This window comes from Xenopus laevis, chromosome 9_10L, assembly GCF_017654675.1.
Source record: "Xenopus laevis strain J_2021 chromosome 9_10L, Xenopus_laevis_v10.1, whole genome shotgun sequence".
Lineage (NCBI taxonomy): Eukaryota > Metazoa > Chordata > Amphibia > Anura > Pipidae > Xenopus > Xenopus laevis.
The window spans coordinates 105,476,824-105,501,085 of NC_054387.1; the positions used below are offsets into that span (position 1 = coordinate 105,476,824).

Sequence of the window (24,262 nt, forward strand, 5' to 3'; positions counted from 1 at the left end):
CATTTTTCACATAGGAAAGCACAAGAGGCCCCCATACTATACTTTCTTATACTTAAAGAACAGAATTTTCACTTGAAGCAATGCAAATGAAACTTCCCGTGAGGGCAGTGAGGTTGTGGAATGCACTGCCAGGTGATGTTGTGATGGCTGATTATTAAAATGTTTGAAATGCATTAAATACATGGTGCTGGAACCCTGTCTTAATTATGTTACTTGGCCTTTTTTGAGTGGTTACCTATACCCCTCATTCTCGTACAGGCATACCCATTCACCAAAGTCCTAATGGTCCCTGGGGAGATGTTTTTGAATCTATGCAATCAGTGTTTTGTCCAAGAAGTGCTAAAGCCAGCCTAGGATTCCTTCAAAGATCCAGACCCTTATTCATATTCTAATGATACACGTTAACTTCTCTTGTTTCTGCCGGCACTGTGATTTGCATAATTATACAGTAGGTAGCTATCTGTTGTTCATTTAAATGCTGCAGTATGATGCTCTGAGACTCCGCGCTAGGATTTTAGCCAGAAAATAAAAGATGAAGTAGCAGAGCATCCATCATCAGACGACCCGTCGGCGGGATTTTGGCAATCTGCCTTTTAACAGTAATCAAACCTTCTCTCTGTCTAGCCGGCCAACGCTTTGCAGAGGAATAAAAGCCAAGGGGTTTTTGTCTGCCTTCGGTTCGTTAATCTAACGCCCAGAAATACAATGCCTCATGTCTGAACGTTGTCATTTAATTATATAAAATACCAGCTTTTTTTTTTTTTTTTGAATTATTATAAACCTTTTAGGTTATTTTTCAAGCACAACATATTTTTTTTTCTTTCCTAAAGGCACAGCTTCCACAAAAGCATTGCAATCAGCAAACTTCTACATCTGGCGCTGTCTTGCTATGGATTAGCAGATCCCACGTATCCATAATTTGGGTAATTCAGAAGTCATCCGTAAGTGTTTTGGGATGAAAACAGCGCAGATGGAGCAAGACTACTTGAATGTTTTCTTGCGCACACAGTGCAGATGTTTCAGTTCAGCCTGTTCTATCTGTATATGGGTTAAAAGATAAAACACTTTAAACATTAAAATAGTGAGGACATTAGAAGGGTATTAGCTTTGCTAGAGCAAGAATAGGCCTGTGTATCCTTAGGTTCTTACAGTTGGACATAAGAAAGTGGAAAATGTATGCATTAATGCTCTATATATTTAAGGTTGTTACATATCCCATGGCATATTCTGCATGAACGCTAGAAATCACATTGCCTTTGTAGTTTACTATTCTAAAGTTCACATTTCGTTTACCAATGTAGATTGTTGCCATCCTATTAGCAGTAGTGAAAGGTACATGTCACCTTACAGTTTAATCACTTAAATTAGCTATATTGTGATTTATAGCTTGCCTCTGAGAGGAAAGCACATCGCTTCATCTCACCTGGAACCTCTTCTAACTGTGTGCTTTACTCGCTGACATTTGCAGGAAATAGTAAGTGAAAGCATTTTCCCCTTGTAGCCTTTTGATTTTTTTCAGGATGATCTTTTGAGAAGACTAAGGCACAATTTATTTTCCCTAAGTAATGCTTGTTTTTGTATTGCTCAAGCTTACCTGTATTTCCAGTTCAGCAGGCCGGTAACTATTGTAGATAGGCAGATGTGAACTTTATTGTGCTGTCTATATTGTTTTGTTTTTGGGAAATACCAATGGAAAGAAGCTGTTGCCAAGAGCTAGCAAGTAAGTTTTTGGCAACAGAGCTTTTTTTATTTTACATTATTTCAGCAACGCACAATAAGAAGCTTATGTCGGGGTCCTACATTCGATTCCAGTTTAGGCTCTATAGGCAAGGCATCTATCCTTCCTTACTCAAACACATACATGTAGGTTCATTAATTCTTATAAAATTGACCACAGTGTGTTGGACTCGGACTGTAAGCTCCAGTAGGGTAGGGACTGATGGAAATGATATACAGTATAATCTCTATAAAGCAGTGCGGAATAAATTGGTTTTCTATAAATAAAGAATAACAATGAAGTGCATCTCCTCCTTTTTTTGCAGACCTTCTTTAGCTTGCTTCGCTAATAATAGGATAAATGTTCCCCATACTTCAGACATGCAAACTGATACTCGGGATTGCTGTGTATGGCTCTTATTGTTCTAAATAATTGCAGCACAGGCATGGGGTCTAGTATAAGGAAACCTGTTATCCAATATTTGAGGTGTGAAATACTGTAACAGAAATACTATTTTGCATAGTTTCAAGGGAATAATTACCTTTAGTACTGTTTTGAAAACTAGGGGGATATTGTGATTTAAATGATTTGCAATTTAGTTTAAAAAAAAAAAAAAAAAAAGATTGTTTTTAATATCCTGCAAAGTAGTGCTCCATAAGTGTCTTGCTCTGCCAGCCAGAGGACTGACATCTCAAGGAAGAGTAGGCAACCCTAGAGCCACACGTCCCTACTCTTGCCATCTTTGTTAGTCATTGATCCGATTGCCTGAATCCCATCAGCCAATCAGATCACATAAATCTAAGTAATTCGAGCATGCGCAGTAGCAATCGGTGCCTGCAATTCCTCCAGTCCTCTGGTAACATCATTCAGAAGTAGACGTAGCCTAAATTATTGATAATCCAGAAAACGGATTCCACACATACAGATGAAGCCACTTGGATTTGTGAGTTAAATGCGTCATGACTCAGAGTTAATTGAAGAAACTGTGTTATCTAAAGTTATCTTAACTCATTTAATGCATTTAACCTTTTCATTAGCATACCAAAGCACCATTGTTCACAATGGTGAATGCTTTAATTAGATGGGATGTTGTGACACAGTTTTCTGTGTTAAATGAGATAAATGGGATATCTGTGTTTAGTTATTCTGTGTCAAACAGACAAACCAAAGTGGCTGCATCTGTATATGATGATAACTACACAATATACAGCAGGATTCCCATGTTTGATTCCAGCCTAGGCACTATATGCAAGGCTTCATTTAATGTTTACATGATTTAAATGTATGCAGATCCAAATTACAGAAAGACTCCTTATCCAGAAAACCCCAGGTCTCGAGCATTCTGGAAAACAGGTCCCATAGCTCGAGCATTCTGGAAAACGGGTCCCATACCTGTAACGTTAGTATTGTTTTTCCAAACCCAACTGGAGTAATGTGATATTAGATACTTCATATTTGTATTTGTTATCATAAAAATAGTGTCTTTTGAAAACCCCCTATGTGAATATAGAATGTTACAGGGGCTTTGCATTCCTGAAAGTCACTTTGCCGTCTTGTGTTTTAACTCTGTGCTGCTTTGATTACTAGCGAATTAATTGAAGGGGTTCCACAACGTCTGCTTTATCTTGTTTTGTCAAACTCCAGAGAGGGTCAGTGCATAACATTCATTAGATTTTATTGTCTAGTAACCTATACTTGCCACTGTTGTTGAGTATATAGAAGCTTTAAAAAAAAGGTACTGTATTCCTGAAGGTCACATTTGGGTCTTTGCTTCTACCTTGATCATTGGTGGATTCATGTTATTAATAGAATCCTATATTTGTAACGCATTTTGGCAAGACTTTACAGAAATAATTTAGCATTGACATCAGTTCTTCCCCAGTGGAACTTATGGTTTAAGGTCGCTATCACATTCACGCAACATGCTAGGATCAATTTCATCAGGAGCTTATTATCCTGCCTGTATAGAGTTTGGAAGAAAACCAGAGTACCCATTTGAAACCCACCCAGACCAAAAAATTATTTTAACATCAAATAAACCCAATAGACTTGTTCTGCCTTCAATAAGGATTAACTATATCTCCGTTTGGAACAAGTACAAGGTACTGTTTTATTATTATTGAGAAAAATAAAATCATTTTTCAAAACTGTAATTGTTTGGATAAAATGTCTGAGAGATGGCCTTCCCGTAATTTGGAGCTCTCTGCATAATGGTTTGCGGATAGCTGGTCTCATACTTGTATAAGTTTAGAAGATCATCTATCTTCTTGAAATCTTTAAAAAGGCCATTGTGGGCTATATTTTTTTGTAGATTTCTTTTGTTTTTCTCTATTAAAAATAATAGTATTCGTTTTCTTCACTTTTGTTTGACTTCTTGAGTCTTTTGACCTGGGGTGTCAAGTTCATTCCGCTCTAGCTTTAAACTAAAACTCACAGTATAAGTACGTCCACAAATGGAACTTTGGCAGTTTGAGGGCTTCACTTTTTAAATCCTTACTCCCAAAATCAAAACTAAAGATACCCATTATGTATGACTTTGCTTTACTGCATTTTTTTTATTAAAATATGACAGTGGCTTATCTGGCTAAATTGTAAGGAAACTGTAAATTGTGGCTTTAAGACATTTCAGTTTGTAGGAAAAACTATGCCAAAGCTCTGCTCTTTTCAGAATTCAAGACTGGTCATCATCAGGTTCCTTTAGGCACATTGCATGCCGCAGGTTTTGACTGCTACAGCCCAAATGCCCTTTCTTGTGTGTTTGAATGAGAAAAGCGCTATTTGCGGCAAATATTGGTACATTGTGATGGGGTTTGCTCAAAAATGCTTACTTCAGCTTTCTCTAATGATCACAGTCTGACAGCACCAACATCTGCACAAGTATTTCCCATTCAACCAAAGGGAAGCAACTGCTGGCAGGCAAGGCTATTTTGACCACTGAGATTTGTTCTGACAGGACAGTGGTAAAACATACCGTGCCACATAAATCTTAAGCTGTTAATTGTCAGGGGAAGCAATCAAAATGTATTGAATGGAAGCTGTTGCACCTGAGCCAAAATAAATTTCCTTAAAGAACACAGAAGTCATCTAACAACATTACTTAACCAGAAATACAACATGGTTTGAATCGCAGTCTTAAATATTTCACCAAATCTCAATTTAGCAAGAACTTGATTTTACCTGTGCTCTGGCTCATGACTACAGGATTTTTGAGATGTCTCTTTTGGACTAAACAACTTTAAGGAGGTTATTTATTATGGTTTGAGTTGTGTTTTCCATGAAAATTTGCGTTTTCAAGGAGATTTATTTTGGTCAAGAGTTTTTGAAAAAAAAACTTTTTTTTATTTATTATAGGCCGTCCCTGGAAATAGCTTGAATCCAAAAATAAACCATCTAAAACCTGTCAAGGTCATGTAGCAGTCAATGGCAGAGGTCCCTTAAACCATTTGAAGATGTTAATAGCCTGCATGATGTTCAAGTTTTTTCAGCTGGTTTTGCCCAAAAACTTGATCACTTCGAGTTTTCGTGTTTAGCAACTTGAAGTCGCAGAATCGAACTCCCAGTTTTTTCTTAAATAAGATACCATTCGAGTTGGGAGTTCATTAGTTGTATGAAAAACTCTTAACATTGGATCTTTGATAAATAAACCCCTTAGTGTTTTCGAAATTTCTCAATGACATCAGAATGATGGTCTGTAAGGTAGTTGTTGTGGATGTGCACAAGAGGACTTCACCCATTTATAAAACATGTCACTTTTACCAATTAATGTGTATTCTTCCAACATTTAACACTTTTTGTAGCATAAACCTTATGTTATGTAAGGTGCGTTTAGAGTGTCTTTTTCATGCTTCACTCTTTGGTGCCCAAAATATTGATTGATATCACTTAATCCTTGTAACCCACAGCTTGATATATCATTTGTAGCCACATGACACATCAGCAAATAATATATATTGAATACATTACCCCTCTCTTGTAAAATATAAGGATATAATAAGTTACAGATGAGTTCCATTACTAAATAAAAACACGAGGCCAAAGGAGGTGATTTCTAATATCCCCAAATAATATTTTGCAACAGGGGGTATTCTATTTATTATAATACACAAGTTTCAATGAGTCATGTGACAGAAATGACATCGCTAAGTTCCGATTATAACCGATGACATCACTAAGCACCGTTTATAAGGATATCTTTTACAGGATATTCGTGGCTCTTGTGTGTTATAATAAAATAAATTTCAAAGTTACTATTGTCACATTATGACACCAGCAGAAATATTTTCCCATTTATGCCCAATGTTAGGTTGAGTGAAAGGAGATGTTTCCACTGGACACCCCTTGGTAAAATTACATTCAGCCTTCAGATTTTTGAACAGAAACTTCTATTCTCCCTATTAGGAGAAAATACCTGATTTAGTGTAGGTAGATTTTTTCCTTAGTTTGGGAACCCAGCATTCCTTCAGGTCTCCTCTTACCCAACTCCATCCATGCTCAGGTGAAGCAATTAAGCAATTTCAATTGCTTACACTCCAAAATGTAACGGATGAACCAGGAATCATCCTTATGAACCCAAATGAGTAGAAATAGGATACTTGAACATGCCTCAAACCACATGACAAACACAATCGTAGGTAGTGCACGCAAATTCATTCATATTTTTGTGCATTTACATTCATTTTCTCCCAATGCAGAACTAAAAGCATCCAATCCATCTACACCCACACTCATTTATCAGCACTCATGGAAAATTACCAGTGACAGATGTATAATGGTTGAAAATGTAAGAGTAAAGCAGTTATACCTTTTTAAATTATTCTACAACAAAAGGGTATTCAACCATTCATATGTGTTAAATAAGACTGATATTATCATAGAGATATAATACTCCACAGTTCAATCCTAACATATGCATTACTATAAAGGGATATAAATAATTATGGGGTTTTCGTGTTTGAGCACACAATGCAGTAGCTTGAAAGTGACTCAATCAAGCTGATCTTTGTTATTTTTTCAATTGTTAATAATAAAGATTGAATTCCCAATTGCAGAGGAACCACCCACACTCTTAATTTCTTGGGTTGATATAGTTTGCTATGTGTATATTTTCTTCTCTACCTAATAATAACGAATGGAGCTAGTCATACCACAGAGTCTTGAATGAGATCAGTATCATATAAAGGAGATAAATGAAAGTTACAGGAAAAGTGTAGGTGAGGAATCTTTGGATCTCCCCATGGGGCCAGTTTTAGTTACTCGATATCATGCTTGTCTGAGTCTTAGTTTTCATAATGTCATAGGGGTGGGTCTACAAGGTAACTGGGACTTGGCTTTGGTAGATGTAGTGTACCTTCTGGATTGGGTCAGCGTCTTACTAAGAAAGCTAAAATTGATAAGTATTGGTGCACAGCGACTCATGGCACTTTCCTTATTTATCCTTTTATTTTGCAGTCCGCAATATCCATTGTACCGTTAGGGCAGTGACAGTAGAGGTGCTTTTGGCCTTTTCCCAGGCAACAAAGCACACAAAAAGCTTCCCAACTGTTGCTAGTGAAATCGGTGCATGTAAAACTTTTTCTCATGGAAATGGGCAAAAATTCAGCAATACCAATAGCGATATATGAGGCGAATTAGTAGGCACTGTGTCATTGCCCTTAAACTAGGGTATTGCTAATACAGGTATGAAACCTGTTATCCAGAATGCATGGGATCTGGGGTTTTCCAGATAATAGGTCTTTCTATCATTTGTATTCCCGCCCCTTATGTTAATAAGAAACCTGATTGGATTATTTTGCCATCAATAAGGATCACACATGTAGTAGTTTGGATCAAATACAGAGAAAAAAAATAGCAATTGTCTAAAATGTGAATTATTTATGCTTACAATGCTTATAATGCAGTCTCTGGGAGATGGCCTTTCTGTAATTTGTTATATATAACATAAAGGGAGAAGTAAGTAAGAATGCTTCTGAATTAGAAGCCCAATACTGTAAGAAAACATGATATTGCTTAAATGATACATAATATATTGCCTTGTTACCCTAAAGACAAAGTTTATAATCCCATAACAGCAGCAATGGCAACATTACACAGAAATGTACAGTATATACTATTTCATTTCCAGAAAAGGTGTTTTGTCCCGATTTGTGGTTTGAAATTCTTACTGTGCCAGATATGGGGAATTTATTGGATGTTTATAGGAGTTATAACTGGCACATTGTAAGTGGTAAAATTGAAAAATGCCTTTTAAAGGTTATTTTTTTCTTCTGACGTCGTAGTGGAATGTTCTCAATATAACTGCAATATATGACCACTCAGCTTTATTTCTTCTTACATTTATTAATCTACTTGCTTTGACCCCGATTTTCTTTCTGTGTTCTGTAAAATTGAAGCTTGCAAGCCCTGTTCCTCTCTCATCCTGTACCACTTAAAATGAAACTACCACAATCATAATGTCTGTTGCCTCCAGACCTTACCAAACATCTTTGCTTTAAAGCCCAGTATTTCTCAATCCCTGGATCCTGACTCATATAGGTCACTGTATCTATAAGATTTAACTTATATATGATACTGTTGTTGAATGGGACCCATTGTTTGAGTCATGGATATCTCATACGTAGCCCACTAATAGCCATATATTTTCCATAGGGAGGTTGTTACAATTACTTACTGTCATGTCTGGCCACAGGTGAGTGACCACCAGGCTGGAACAGAGTAATCCCAGAAATACCCCTGAATGGATGGATAATTAGCAGAAGCCATGGTAAAGCAATGCGAAGAGATTTGATAGCAAAATGACAAAATAATCAAACAGACAGAAGTACAAAATACAGGCCTGTGATGAGGCTAGCAGTGGAGAAAAGCAAATCCAGAAACAGGCAAAATGGTCAGTGCTGGTGGCAGACAGGTGAAGTCTGAAAGGCAGGCTGAGGTCTAATGGCAGGCAGCAGACAAGCCAGGTTGAGAAACAGGCCGGAGGTCAGAACCAGGGAAATCCACAGCAGCAGGATTCAGATACCAGGTTTGAACACAAGGGCAGGAACAAGGAAAACAGGTAGCGGACACGGACTTCTCGGTCGCACTTCTCTGTCAACATATCTTTTATGTTTGGCAGGTAGATTCCATATCTTCTGATATGTAAAGACATACTTGCTTTGGACGTGTCCCCAAATACAATGTATTATGTATTCACTGATATATTGTCACTCCTGTGGGTGCATGATGCGGTTTCATTGTGTTTTTATTAGTAATCATCTTCCTGCGACTACAGAATTAACAGCACATTAGCTGGGGCAACAAAGGGATGGCGATGTTCATCTTATATTTTATATGAAAACCAGTAATACTATGAAATCTCAAAGTATCTCCCCCTTGTAAAGCATCTTTGCAAGCCTCTTTGTATTAGCTGCCTAGGGGACAACAATGGACTAGCTGTACCCACTCAAACATTCTTACCCCTCCCAGTCTGAATAAATAACTAAACAGTACACACATGTGGACAAAAAATGGCCAACAGTTGCTTGAAGGGAAGCTGACATGAATCAATCAGGGGTCTCCAAAGCCATAGACTGTTGAACTCAACAATGTTGTGATTCCGAGACTTCTATACTATGCACAAGAAACCTGCCACTGTGGAATAAAGCTGTGATAAGAGATAAAAATAGCTAGTTATTACATTAAGTGAAGTAAGGAGAGGTAGGGGCTGTTGGCTGCTGGATAAACCACTAAGTGAGTGGATTTCTAGTAAAGTAAGTTATCTTACCACAGTGATAAATAAGGCTAAACGACCCCACCAAACAGATCAGGTCTGGTTGGTCAACAGTCATGTCACTCCTTTCTTATCTATCTGAGCAGGGTGCTTTTTTTCAAAAAACAAAAAGAGTCTAATATCCAATAAAGGTGCCCATGATTTATGCATCTCCAATCCAGAAATTAGTATTGAGAGATCATTTTCGATGTCTTCAAAGCTTTGGGCATATGGAATGATCCGTGCTAAATTGCATTAACCTACTAGGTACAAAGTTACCATTTCTAATTAGCTTGTAGTTCATGTGAGCTTTGTCTGCAAATTAAATTTCCATCGATTTATAAAAGAAACTGCACTTTTAAAACAAAAACTATAAAGCATTTATTAGGTTTTCACAGAACTTAATGTCCCTGACATCTTCACATTTGTTTTAGTGTTTGGGCTTTAAAGGACAGGAGAACAGTAAAGACCCGTAGTCTGTTTGTCTTTATTATTAAAGTTCTTCTTTTTAAATGTTAAAAGTCAACATTGTGCTAGCCAGTGATGTGAAAAGGATGAAACTAATATAAAGGAAGGGAGCTTTAAGCAGTGTAAGGTAGAGCACATGTAAACCGCTGTCATTTTGAATCTAATATGTCACATCCACATGTAACATCTTTGTTTTCCCCACCAGTAATGACAACTGAATAGTAAAGTCTGTTCAGAATGTGGGGGAGGATTTTTCTTGCAGGGGAATAATGCAATACATTCCTGGGAGACTTTCCTTTGCCCAATCCTAAGCACAATTAAGGCATTTTGTTTTCCATCAAACTTAACCTCTCTGCTTCCAATATGTCTATCATCCAATTCCCTCTCGCTAAGGGACTGAAACTCATTCAATCACTACAGACAGATCTGAATGAGCAAAAAGGGAATTATAATTCATAAAGCCCAGATATAAAAGTTTTATTTCATAGAAATACAGTGTTGTATTTTTCATTTCAACAATTTGAAAACAAACTTTATATCTAAGATATATGGGCATCGACACATACCTACATAGTAGCTCCATATCTTATTGGCAGAGTCAAGTTGCTTATTTGACTAGCTGCAGAGAACATTTGGGTCTATTGTTTGTTTAGGTTTAAATAGCCACTTTCTCTTAATATGTAGCCCTCATTTTAGACTATAGAACTTGTCTTGCTCCAAGATCTAAACATGGACCTAAAAATAATGGACGCCAGGGCTGCTGCTCTCTGTATCCCTTGGGTAATTGTTTGAACACAACACTCCTGTATGCGATCTTTAGATTGTATGAAAATAAAATCATGTGTAAAACCTGAATTACTTCATTATGACTTTCTAATGTCATGCCAAACAAGACGACTACAGTATGCTCATCAATAACACATCTAATCCAAATCTAATATCTAATCCAAATATTCTTCTGCATCTCTCACCAACAAAATCTTTCACCTTATTACGTTCTACTGTGGTGGTTTCCAAAAATTTTAAAAACAAAGTACAGAGGCAGTGGATGGTTGCAGGAATACCAGACCTATGATTATGATAAAAAGTTATGGATATAACATAGAAAACATAAATATAAATACAGATCCATTTTGCTTGAACAGTTATGGAGAAGGTACTCTGTATACTCAGGCATAATCAGAACAAATCCTTCCAAATTGCAGACTTTATTGAATCTTACTGGGTAAAGATTCAGCCCAGCTGAATTGGATAAAAGTCTTAATTATTTGTATCCCCTCAGTGCTATTGCAGGAACATTTTCTTATTAACCTGCAGTATACTAAGAAAGTCATCAGTTTTATTATTGGCGAACACTGTCTAGAAGTGCACCTATCAAATGTCCTACAGGTGCCATTACAGATCAAGCAAGAAACACCAAATCAAGGCACCTTTTTTAGAGAACAGAAAGATGGATTGGGAATTAAAGCAGAACAAGAGTTTGAAAGGGTTGCACGTGAAAGTAAGCTACATCTCAACGTTCAAAACACAGAGGACTGATGGAAATGGAGCTGAAAAAAGAGCAGAAGGAAGCAGAAGCGAAGGAGCAGTTGGAAAGGAACAACCAGGCTATGTAACATATGAGACTTAACGGAGAGGGAAAGTAAAGATATGTTGACTGTAGGGTGAGGAAGAAAGGGTTTGAGAAGAATAAAAGGTACAGAAAGAAGAAGGCAGTGATCTCAAATGACAGTGTGCCATCCATGTGATATATAGTTTATATTGTTTTTATACAAAATTATTATATTTTATTGGCCTCATCCTGCATCATCTTTAATTGTAAATTCATCAAGCATACTTGCAGCCAAATATACTCTTTGCTCTTCCATAGAGTTGCACTGAAACTCCTACCTCTTCTGCACTTGAGAAAATTCTGCCTATTGATGTGATTCCAGGGTTCCTATGAGAGGTTGTATTCCAAAAGGATCACAGCCATATTAAGGCTAGAAATAACCAATATTATAAGGACACTGCATGATATCCTGTATATCGCATCAAGATATGTCTGAGTACATTAATATGAATTTCACTTATATGCACTTGGAGTGAATGTAAACTTGGAGGAACTTTTGAGTTTGGTTGATGTAACAAGATCGGATTTAACTTACAGTGCACCAGCTGAAAGCTTTGTAACGGAAGTTACCTTCAGAGTAGGCAGCAGACTGGCAACTTACCAAGTCCCCCAAACCATAAGGACATCCACAGATTGTTTGGAGCAGCCCCTGTCTCTGAGGGACTTCAATTTTAATCATTGAATTAATTTTACAGGAACCAGATCACAAGTTTTTTTTTTTTTACTGCCAGCTGGCACAAGTAATGAATACAATGAATAATAACATCACAGAGAAGAAGCAAAGGTTAGCATTTTTTGGGACACACTTGTACAAAGATAGAGAAATGCTTTCATTGTAGTAAACATTACCTATTTTGAGTTAAAGCATTACAAGAAAGTTTTTTTTTTTAGCAATTTATAGGTTGAGGTCCAATATTTAGTCTTAGCAAGATTGGAGAACTGTGTAACATTGCCTGTCTGTGCGCTTGGACAGTAGAATAAACTTAGAACTTGGAGAAGAAAATACAAACTTCTGCTTGATTACACATGTGCACAACCCAGTGCAACTGCAAGGGATTCCAGGGACAGGCGAGAAGATGGTGGCACTTGAAATATTAAATGTTATCAGGGCAAAAACCCCTCATCAACCCAGAAATTCTGACCTGGCTTAACACCATCATTAACATCATTGGCTAGGGGCTACATGCCTCTTATAGACTGGAATGCACTATGAGAGGATCATGGAAGCTGATTTAAAGTCTGAGGCCAGACAGCCAGAGAAATGTGATTATTCTTTGCATCTCTATGCTGCCATTTTAAATTTCAAAAAATGGGTCAAGAAGGGAGTGTAAAGAGATGTAATTTAGAACCAAGCATTAGGCTGTTATGTTTTTGTGCATTACCCCCATAGAGGCTGGTGATCACCATCACACCTGCTAGAAAATTAATTTGCTGCATTTAGTGCTTTGCGAAGGCTATGTACATGCTGGCAAGTTAACCCAAGTCATATATCTTATATTTATACACACTGGATAATGAGCTCATCTAATAATGCATTTGGGAAGCATTAATATGAAGAATGCTTTGGGGGCGAGTTGTCATTTTAAACTGTGGGATTAACTTCCTATGAAATTTTTTTTTTTTTTAAAGAATTGTTATATTTATTTTGGGGAGCATAATCCTGTGTCTTGGAATGTAATTATTGAACTGCTGTTTGAGAAGTAATTTAGGTCAGTTCAAATGCAGCTCCAGACATAGCAATGCTAGCTATAGCTTCACACAAATGCCAGTTATAAATGCTGCTGGTATTTATCTTCACAGACTTCTGCACAAACATATATACACAGGTCAAACACACGTGAGAACAGAAGATATATGTATGTATGACACATGGCTCTCATGGGAAAAACTAGGTACTAAATTCTATGAGTTTGATTGCATGGCAATATCCAATGATACTGACAGCAGCCAATGAGTGATGTGCAGGTCCAACACCCAACCCTAAACCACAAAAACGTAACTCGCACTCGACCCTAATAGGCAAAATGTTGCCATTGTACAAAATGCCCCCAGCCTCTAACCAAATCTTCCTGCTCAGTACACCTCTTGTTCCATGATAGGGAATCTTTGAGAGCAGAGGAGGAGTATGCTTCCCAAAATCTCAATCCGAACCTGCCCAACCCGTGGGTTCAAAAGATTTCACCCGCACATCACTACAGCCAATATATTCTGCACACATCTGTATCAAAGTGAACTCATTAAAAGACATGTAAAACCTCCCACAAAAAAATTTATGAGTGAACAGCATCTCTGAAATCTTTAAATACCTGCCACTCTGGTTGTTCAAAGTTAATAGTAATAGTAATGCTGCAGCATCCACTTAGTTACTTAGGATTCCTTCTCCTCCACAAAGAAATTTACTTTGGCTGTTGGCTAATGATCATGCTCAGTTATTCTCAGATTATTAAAAACACTCCCTCCAGTTTAGCAGCCAATGTAGAGATGGCATTGTTGGTTTCCATAGAAACTCTTCTCTAGCCGTCTTCTATTTGTTCCCCCAACCTCTTTTTATCAAAGTAAGTTGTGCCTGTGTAAATTATTGGTTGCTTAAACTTTAGAGCGCACATGTGCTGTTTTTGATGTAAATGTCACTGATGAAGTGTCAGAGCTGCTATTTGTTTTAGGAAAATATAATGGCACTGGTGAACAGAGGAGATATATGCAGTACAAATGATATGGTTTGGGTGGTAGAGATGTACCCAACTAGTATCCATGGCACGAGGATGTAGGGTTTGCATGTCCTTGAAAATAGGTGCTTGTTCACACTTCCTGAGGATGGACTTAACTGTAGACTTTTACTATAAAGCTTTACCCCTTGCAGTGTCAGGAGGCTCTAGGCTTCTTATCTCCCATCTTGTAATACCAACCAGAGCTTCGGATTCGAGCATTTGTTTCTGTTACAGAGTTTAAGTAGCATAAGTTTTTCTAATGGTTGTATTCTTCATTAGTCTGAATACTATATTATAAATGGATGGTTATTGTGCAAAGATTATATTTCCAGGGTGCAATTAGTGGAACGTTTAGGGACTCATCTGCAAGGAAAGCATGTATTGCACACTGTATACTAGTAATTAATTTCAGGTCAAGATGGACAACATGATAGATTAGCTTGTTTGTGGTCCCCTGTTCTTTTTATTGGTCCCGAGGGGACAGAGGTGAATTCCAGTGTGTCAGATCTTCGCGGCCCTAGATTAATTTGCGGGGCTTGCACCCGGTTCACATGCCCCAATTTAGAATTACATTCCATGCAAATATGGCTTGTTTAACATAGAGCAGTTACCTATTTTTCAAAACTCCTTTTAATTATATTTTTTGAATTGCATTTAATAAAAGTTATGTTTTGTCCTTCTTATTTCCCCAATAACCTTCTCCATTTTTCCTAATTTGTTTTTAATGCTTTAATTACCCTGCACAATACGTTCGATCATTATCTACATGTAGATTGTTCAGCTCTAATTCCTTTTTGTAATAAATATCGATTTATCTGCACATGCATGTGATATGTCCATACCGTTTAAAACAAATCTACTAAATTATATTTGGTACAACGCAGTACCTCTCATTTTTAATATTAAGTTGTGAGAATGCTGGGTAAATTAAAGTGGAAGCTGATTTGGTAAGGATTTAGGTATGACTTGTTCAGGCAATATAAATACGTGTATAACATTGATCTAAGAAACAGTGCAGCCATCAGCTTTCAGGCTATACCGTGCCTGACTTGATAATGTGTCTATTGTGTAAATAACTCAACATATAAAGAAATGATTATAGAGTTAAGTCAAGGGCAAGAATAATTTAGTTCAGTCAATTCTGATTGAGCTTTCAGCATGCTTCTTCATGAAGTGGTTGAAGCAGGAAGGGTCACAACCTTCTTTCTGGCCACAAATTAGCATCTGCTTCTCCATTACCCATTCTCTGAGCACCCATGGCAAGGAGAAAGTCTGAGCGTGCTGAATTATGAGATCAGTCTATAATGATTTTAACTGTCAATATAGATACAATACTTGTATATTGGGTGATGAAGATATTCAGCAATCTATTGAAGATTCTAGAATGCACTAATTAAAGTATGTATTTGATGTGAATTAATTCTGAATGTTTGAGTGCACAAAGATATACCATGAATAATGATGGAGGACACCTGAACATAGTAGCTGCTTCTGTATTTATGTGTGGGAGGAATCCGAGCAACCAAAAGAAAACCAAGCAAACATAGAGAGAACATGGAAAGGCATTACAGATATTGCCCTTGTATTTATCAAACCTAGGACATCAGCACTGCCAGCAAAGCAATGCCAATGCCTAACCTGCCATAGTTTACAAAACAGCCTTGAACTCAAATGACACCTACAGTTTTGGGGGGGTTGCCCATTTGAATTGTTTTTTTATCTGATACAAATGGATGTCTTTGTTTTGATATAGTAGTTTGTTACAGCATAACATGTTGCAGCATTCATTACAACGAGAAAAAGGTGTGACATGGATTTATTACAATTGTGGGACATGATTAGCCATCTGTGCCAAATGTCTCAATAAAGTTTGCTCCATCTGTGCATCATTTTCCTTGAATAATTCTGTAGGAGAAAACATGTATCATCTCTTCTCGGATTTCAAGAAACATTGTAATGTCCATGGCAGTTCTCATGTGCTATCATAAAAACGTAATAACACTGTTTTTGTAGCATATCGAAAGAGCTACTAGAACGTGACACTAGGTTATTTGATGGGCTTAAAACTGTGTCAAGTAAAAGTGTGGATTTGGAAGTCCACAGTTTCCCAATGACTTTCAAGTTCTATAGGAATGATTAGAAGGTTGCTTTAGAGCATAGAAGTATTATTACTGAATAAACTTTTATTAGTTTCATGATATCATTTTGCAACATAAATACTTTAGATCTCTTAAAAGTGCACGTAGGAGAGAAATCCAGCAGAACAGTTAAGTCTTTGTTCAGCATGAATCACATGGCTTCCTTGATATAATCCTCTTTACCCCGCAGGACTATCCCATTCTGCTTATCTACCACAGGCATGAAGTTGTTGCTGCTGTATGTGGGTGGTAATGTTGTCATTGAAGAAACTTCTATTAATCCCTTTGTTACATTTAGCAATGTTGTTTGCATAGATCTAGATAGTGGCCTTTCCAATGACCTGGCTAAAGAATGGGATGGATGGGGGTTCCCATTTAATAAATAGAGAAACAAGTTCAAGCTGATCTATAGCGACTCTCTCCAGAAAGTTACTTTGTTTCATGAATAAACAGTTACCCAGTAAATATTTTATATTAAAAAAAAGTGTTAAATGCAAACTAACTCTGAAACTATAAAGACCTTTTTTATTGTTTTGGTATATTGAATCCTCGAACAATCTGACTTATTGGACTTCCCCGTCTCCCGACCTGCCACTAACCTTTCAGATCAAATAAAGTAGAAAAAGAACAAATCAGCCGATATTCTGCCCCTACAGCAATCGTGCGAAAATTATGTCCGACAAAAGCTAGTGACAGTCTCCCACTGAAGATCAGCAGATCAGCAATACATGCAGAGATACTATCGGAAGCCGACAGAAATTTTCTAACCTGTCCGATCGACATGCCGAATGGCATGGCACGACAGATGTCGGGACACTCCACACACGATCGGAAAATCATAATAATTCGAGGATTCGTACGATCGGATCTTTGCGTCTATGGCCAGCTTAATCCTAATTGATTACATTGTACAAAGAGAAGGAAATCAAATTTTTCCAGGAAAACCCCTAATGAACATAGGGGAAGCAAACTAATCCCTAAACTTTAGGCTGTATAGAGGTAACCTGAAGAGCAGCCCTAAACCTTAGTACAAAAAAAATTGGCTACCCACTAGTTATTATTATAATTATGACAAGTTCTTAGACTCGTGATGGTTCTCCTAGCTCTGTGGGAGTCCATTTTTCTTTCTTTTTTGAAATGCACCTTTATTTGAAAATCACACAGTGTTATTAGTAGTTTGTATGAAGTTATGGAAAGTCATTTCATGAGTATGCTTGCTGGTGTAAAGCTAGTTACATCACAGTAATGTAAAAAAATAGATGTTACACTTTGCTTTTTCACCTGAAGATGTTGTTGAGGATTTTTATCTCCATCTCAGAGAAGCGCTGAGCATCTAGATATGTCCAGCAGATAAGTAGAAGGTGTCTCTAGTTCTTACACCTCCTGAAGCTCATAGTGAATTGGCATCCAAGGAAAACGCAGACTTTGCTCATCTTTGGCTTATTTGTTTTGAGGATCTTTGTTTCATAATATGAGCTTAAAGTGATCAGTTGCAATTTCTGATCTGGTCGCCAAAGTCAGATTCCTTCCACTACCTTTATGTAGTATTGATAGGTATAGCACTGCTTTCACAAGGAACTAAATATCAATATATTTGGTATTCTATGTTCCATGGTGAAAGACAGGTGGACACCAACCTAAAATAATTGTATGTGAAATATAGTATCTTGAGTTGATATTTTATGGTCCACTCACATAACAGATTCTCGAGTATGATGATAAATAAACAGAAAACAAATGGAATTTGTTGCTATGCCAGATGGATGCCTAAATGAAGTCTTCTGAGACCAGAAAACTGCTTTTAGAATGCTGCACATGTACCCATAATTCAAATCAGCAATCCCCATTGACAGAAAAGTATTATATTTATAACATATATGTAAAAAATCTACCATCTGCTTTTCATTATTCTGAGAACTGCAGTTTCAAGTTAAGGCAGAGAAAATTTACACACACAGGATTAAATATACATTGCCATAAGAGAAAACTACTATATAGAAATGAAATAGACCGAGCATCCAAGCAAGAATTTGTGTTTCCCTTCTATAGGCTGAAACATATAATTGCAGAGGAGTCCGTCAACATTTACAATGTTTCTGAGGAGCATCAACTAAACCTGTCACTTTGAATTCGATGTCCATGCTGCTAAGCTTCATTTAGACATGGTTAGGTATAAGTGCAAACTGAAACATAAACAAATATATTGGTTAGGAGCTGATATTTTCATTTTATTTGTAGCTTAAAATGCCAACAATACTCTTTTCTATGACTTACTTAAAACTGTATCACTATGCAGATTTAGAAGATTTAGAAGCTGTATAGTTTTTATTACCAAGCATGACCATTAAATCATCCATGCAAACATTAAGCAGCCATATCTAATATATTGTTGTGTCTCTGCTTCCAAGATTAACAATTTGTGGGTCATGCCTTTCCACTCCCACCTTGTATTCCAAGCGGTTCCTATAGCTTATTGTTTGAATAGCAGCCTGACCTATCAGTTAAAAGTCAGTGAGTAAAGAAAAAAGGTCATGCTTTGGTGCAAGTGCAAATATTGGCACAAAATAGGGACGTTAAGAAACAAAAGGTATAAATGCAAAATTATTGAAGGGACATCATAGTAATGTGTATGGTGCTGTACTAAAGAAGCATAAAAGCATATGCAAAGTGCAAAACATTGTTTTTACCCTTCAGTGCACCTTACCCCAACTCTTTTAGGGCCACTGCTGTCAGGGGCCAATCTTTGCTCCTCCATTGTTTAAGGGGGGTCCATGGCCATACCTTTCAATGCTCCTTAAAATTATCCGAAGCCCTGTGCGTATTATTGGATTCATCAAAAAATGTGAAGCCACAGAGCTCACTTGCACTGCAAAATCAGAATGTGCAAGTACAAACTGTGTACTCTACCCTTAGGGTTATTTATCAAAGGTTGAATGTTTTTATACCTCGAATGAAGTCACAACTGGAATGGTATTTTATTTAAGGAAAAACTGGAATGGGAAAAACCCGATTCTGTGAGTTAGAGTACAATTGGCGGCAAAAAAAAAAATGTAAATCTTTGAATAATTCGAGCAAAACCCTCCAAAGAAAAACTCGAACATCATGCAGGCAGTTAACATCTAATGGTTCAAGGGACCTCTGCCATTGACTCCTACATGACTTCGACTAGTTTTAGATGCTGTATTTTCGGATTCAGGCTATTTCGAACAATTCGTGTTTTTTTAAAAAAATTCGAAAGATATGAGGTTTTTTTCTTTGTAACTAGAAAATGGGAGTTTGACCAAATAATACAACTCTAAAACTCATACAAAAAACAGGCTATTTCCAGGGTCAGGGTATAATAAATCGAACAATTAAGAGTTTTTTATTATTATTTTTTAAAACTCAAACAATTTATTTTTTTGTAACCAGAAAATGAGCGTTGGACCAAAAAATACAACTCTAAAACTCCAATTTTCGTGGAAACCACAACTCTGGCCTTAATAAACCTGCCCCTTAATTCACTCTTGGACCCACTACCACTTGTGTATAATTAATAAGTACAAAGATTTCTGATCTATTTGAAATTAAATGGTGTTTATGTTTAGCCTTGAGATTACATTAATAACATCTGACTGATCCTGCTGCTTAGGTTCAGTTCATCCCTCCAAGGTGAAAATGTTCATTCTTCAGTATGTCTCTTGCTAACACAAACTTCATGTAGAGAATATATGAATTGATCTTTCTTATACCTTTGCCTACATTTGTGTATAAAATAGTAGAGGTTAATTGTCTCATGCTTCTTGTCCTCAATGCCATCTTGTGAATTATAAAAGGTCAAAAATTCTACATCTGTCTTCTGACCTGCTCATTGTTTCAAAATTATATTTTTAATCAGTGTTACTACTCAGACTTTTAAGAATGCTGTAACATCCTCTCCCATCATTGTGTCAATCAACCTTTATATCAACCTTTATATCTCCACCTTTTCTCAATCGCATCAGTCTAACTCCCAGCCTTCCACCTTATCTTCTCCCCACTGGAACAGTTACAGCTCCTGTCCCTCCCATCATGTCTTCAATATTCCAGCATAAACATCACTGGAAGAATATATTGGTTGGCTGGAATTTCCTTCCTCCATGTCAGCGTACTTATCTGAATCTTATGGTAGAGTTACATGAGCAAAGATTCTATATTTGGTTCATGTTTCAATACGATCTCTTCCATTAATGTGATTGTTTAAACTTAGTACAGTTGTATTTTCTTTATATTCCATTGAAAAGAATGAAGTCATTTCTCTTTCATAATAGAGTTTTTTTACCTTGTTTTGTCTGCAGGTAGGGTTTCCATTAGACAGGAACACAAAAGCATAGACATCTATGCACACCCTACAGTCATCAGTGTTCAGTAGTTGATGGATATCAAATACCATTGTCTGATTATGTTGCCTTATTTGCTTCTTCACCGTTTTTGGAAAATATTTTGTTTTTAATCCCTCTGCAATCTTCATATGATCTGTTTGAAAGCAGCTTGTCAACCATTGTTTCCTCTTGCTGTCATGATGGATCTGCACAGATGCTGATTCTGTCGTGCAGCCATTCATTATAATGCAAGTCTTTTTCTGCTGCAACATAATGATGAGTTCAGGGATCAAGTCGTCACTCCTTATGTGATGCCTGGACCATCACCTTTGTAACCACACTGGTGTTAGGGGGTTAAGGCCCTGGTTTTTAAATGTAGCAATTTAGGAAATGGCGTAATGTTTCGCAAACTCATGCTCACTTGTTTTCAAGCGTTAGTCATGGTTGCTGGGTGGCAACCCAAAATGAATTCTTGAAAACGCACTAGCAAGTGGGGCAAGTAATTGTTTTGTGATCACAGCTGAAGCGTCTTAGTAAAACTGTTATACTGGCACCATAGTATACAATTCACATTTTCCATTTCCAATTTATTTTGTCCTTCTTATAGACATTTTAGGAAAGCAGACCGCTGTAAAGCCCAGTCCACCTCTAGGAGGAGCATATTGAAGTTTTACTGTAGGAAGAAAGAGGGAGTTGTATTTCCTTGCTGCTCAAATCTGTCCCTCAATAAAGACTTGGTGTTTCTTAAAGCACAGAAGTCAGATCCTACCTTGCAATCACATATATCACTGACTTGTCTGCTGTAATAGAGGTGAGAAAACCAACTAGCTACTAATTGTGGTTTACTGTATAGGTCAGTACCCCTGTGGTAACCCTTAGGCAATAAATTGTTGTACAGCCCTCTGCTGCAGTTCTACAGGATCACATTGTCTGGATATGTGCATCTGAGTGAGGTTTTATTGTGTAAATAGGAATCTCTGAAAGTTGTCCTGATTATTAGAAATATTCTCCAGCATCCTAAAGCTTCTCATGCCCTGGCCTCACAAATTAACCATCTCAGAGAGACAGCAGAGCACGTTCCAACTGACTGCCGGGATGGATGGAATTAAAACTATATTAATTTGGAAGTGGTGCCCTTGTGCCGTCTCTTCTCTCCTCCTATTGACACCAGTCTGCTGCTTTATAGTCCTCTAGAGCCCCGTAGGACATAAGATTAACTCATAACTCACTTTTCCTTGACACAGTGAACAGAAATTTCCACTGCAACTCTTTTTTATCAGCCAGCCTTCTATGCAGGAGTTGGAGGATTACACCCTCTGGTACTTTTCTGCCTTTTATTGCACTAATATTAAATTACATCTTCTGACATTAGAAATCCCAGTCTTTGTTAAAAGTGTAAGAAAGATTTGGGATACAAACAATCTTATTGCCGAATGTACAGCACTAAGTGCTCCCCAGATCAGGGAAGATTCATTATGCTTCCATATCTCAAACATAGTTACATAGTTAAATCGGGTTGAAAAAAGAAAAGTCCATCAAGTTTAACCCCTCCAAATGAAAACCCAGCATCCATACACACACCACTCCATACTTTCACATAAATTATATATACCCATACCTATACTAACTATAGAGCTTAGTATCAAAATAGCCTTTGATATTTTCTGTCCAAGAAATCATCTAAGCCATTCTTAAAGGAGAAGGAAAGTCTGTTTGCACTTGGGGGTGCCAAATGTTAGGCACCCCAAGTGATTGTATTTACTTACCTGAAACCGGTGCTCCTAAAACTGCACCAATCCTGGGTTATTCCAGTGAGCACCATGGAGAGATCTTCTTCCTGCTTCCTCTTTCTTTGCGCAGTTTTGCATAGTTTTGCATGCGCAGTAGAACGAAATAGCCGAAGTTTAACTAAAAAGTCGGCTATTTCGTTCTACTGCGCATGCGTTTGCCCGGGGAAATTTAAAGAAAGAAGAAGCCAGAAGAAAGACCCTGGGGTTTCAGGTAAGTCAATACAATCACTTAGGGGTGCCTAACATTTGGCACCCCCAAGTGCAAATAGACTTTCCTTCTCCTTTAAAAGCATTTACATAGTAACATAGTTAAATCGGGTTGAAAAAAGACAAAGTCCATCGAGTTCAACCCCTCCAAATGAAAACCCAGCATCCATACACACACCCCTCTCTACTTTTAATTAAATTCTATATACCCATACCTATACTAACTATAGAGCTTAGTATCACAATAGCCTTTGATATTATGTCTGTCCAAAAAATCATCCAAGCCATTCTTAAAGGCATTAACTGAATTAGCATCACAACATCACCCGGCAGTGCATTCCACAACCTCACTGTCCTGACTGTGAAGAACCCCCTATGTTGCTTCAAATGAAAGTTCTTTTCTTCTAGTCTAAAGGGGTGGCCTCTGGTACGGTGATCCTCTTTATTGGTAAAAAGGTCTCCTGCTATTTGACTATAATGTCCTCTAATTTACTTGTATAATGTAACAGAACCAGCTATCACATCATCACCCGGCAGTGCATTCCACAACCTCACTGTGAAGAACCACCTACGTTGCTTCAAATGAAAGCTCTTTTCCTCTAGTCTGAAGCAGGGCCGGATTTTGAGAAGCTGCGTCCCAAGGCTGTATGATCCGAGTCCCGGCTGCTTCAAGTGCGCACGCCCCTGCTGCCGCTGCATGGTCCTAGCACCGGGCCCGTGGGCAGGAGCAAGCGCAATTTCGAGCACTGGAGAGCTTTGAGTCCCCAGTGCTCCTTAGGGACGTGGCTGGCAAGCCGCCCCATAAAGTTTGATGCCCTAACCCCGGGTCTTTGTGGCCTCGCCACAAATCCGGGCCTGGTCTGAAGCGGTGTCCTCTGGTGCAATGATCCACTTTATAGGTAAAAATATGTTGCTGTGGTTTACACCTTATTGAAGAACCAAATGTAGTACATGGGCACTTTTCATACATTAAACCACCATATTTGATCCATACAATAAAGAGTCCCTAACTTTTGCAATGACCGGTGGAGATGGGATTATTACTAAATACAATGTAGGTAGTGATTACATTGCTGGAGTCAGAAACATAGTGCAGAGATGATATGATATGAGATGATATGAAGGTGAAGTAAGTGGGGGAAAAAGTAAATGCAAAATCGGTTCCAGGGAATCTGACTCTCGCTTGATATTCTGATGCTGCTAACATGCAAGTGCAGCAGGCAAAGATTTTTGATGCACTTACAGATTTAAATAAATGTATGCATTTGACAGAGCTTGCGTGAAGTGCAATGCTTATTAGTAGGATTTAACTACTATTTACTTCTTTCCTTCTTTATACTGTACATTTGCATAGATGCATTGGAGTTAGTAATGTGTGGGCCAACCCAAAGCCAATGGGTCGGGCGGATTCGGGTTGACTCTCGCACAAAATATTTGGGTTCTTCCAGCCACCCTTTCCACCGGCAACCTTAACACTTTCCCACTTTTAAGTCTTGTTGCGTGTCATCAGAAACGAGGACAGGTCGGATACGGGTATA

General features: G+C 37.6%; 1 protein-coding gene across 5 annotated transcripts in view; it reads left to right on the plus strand.

Annotated features, from left to right (window-relative positions):
* The window catches only part of mad1l1.L (mitotic arrest deficient 1 like 1 L homeolog), a 501,886-nt gene that overhangs the window by 380,999 nt on the left and 96,625 nt on the right, over positions 1-24,262 (plus strand). Inside the window, exon 19 of one of the 5 annotated variants that reach the window (XM_041575522.1) lies at positions 831-2,357. Coding sequence (XP_041431456.1) covers positions 831-959 — 129 coding nt within the window. The 3' untranslated portion in view covers positions 960-2,357. 5 annotated transcript variants of the gene reach the window in all.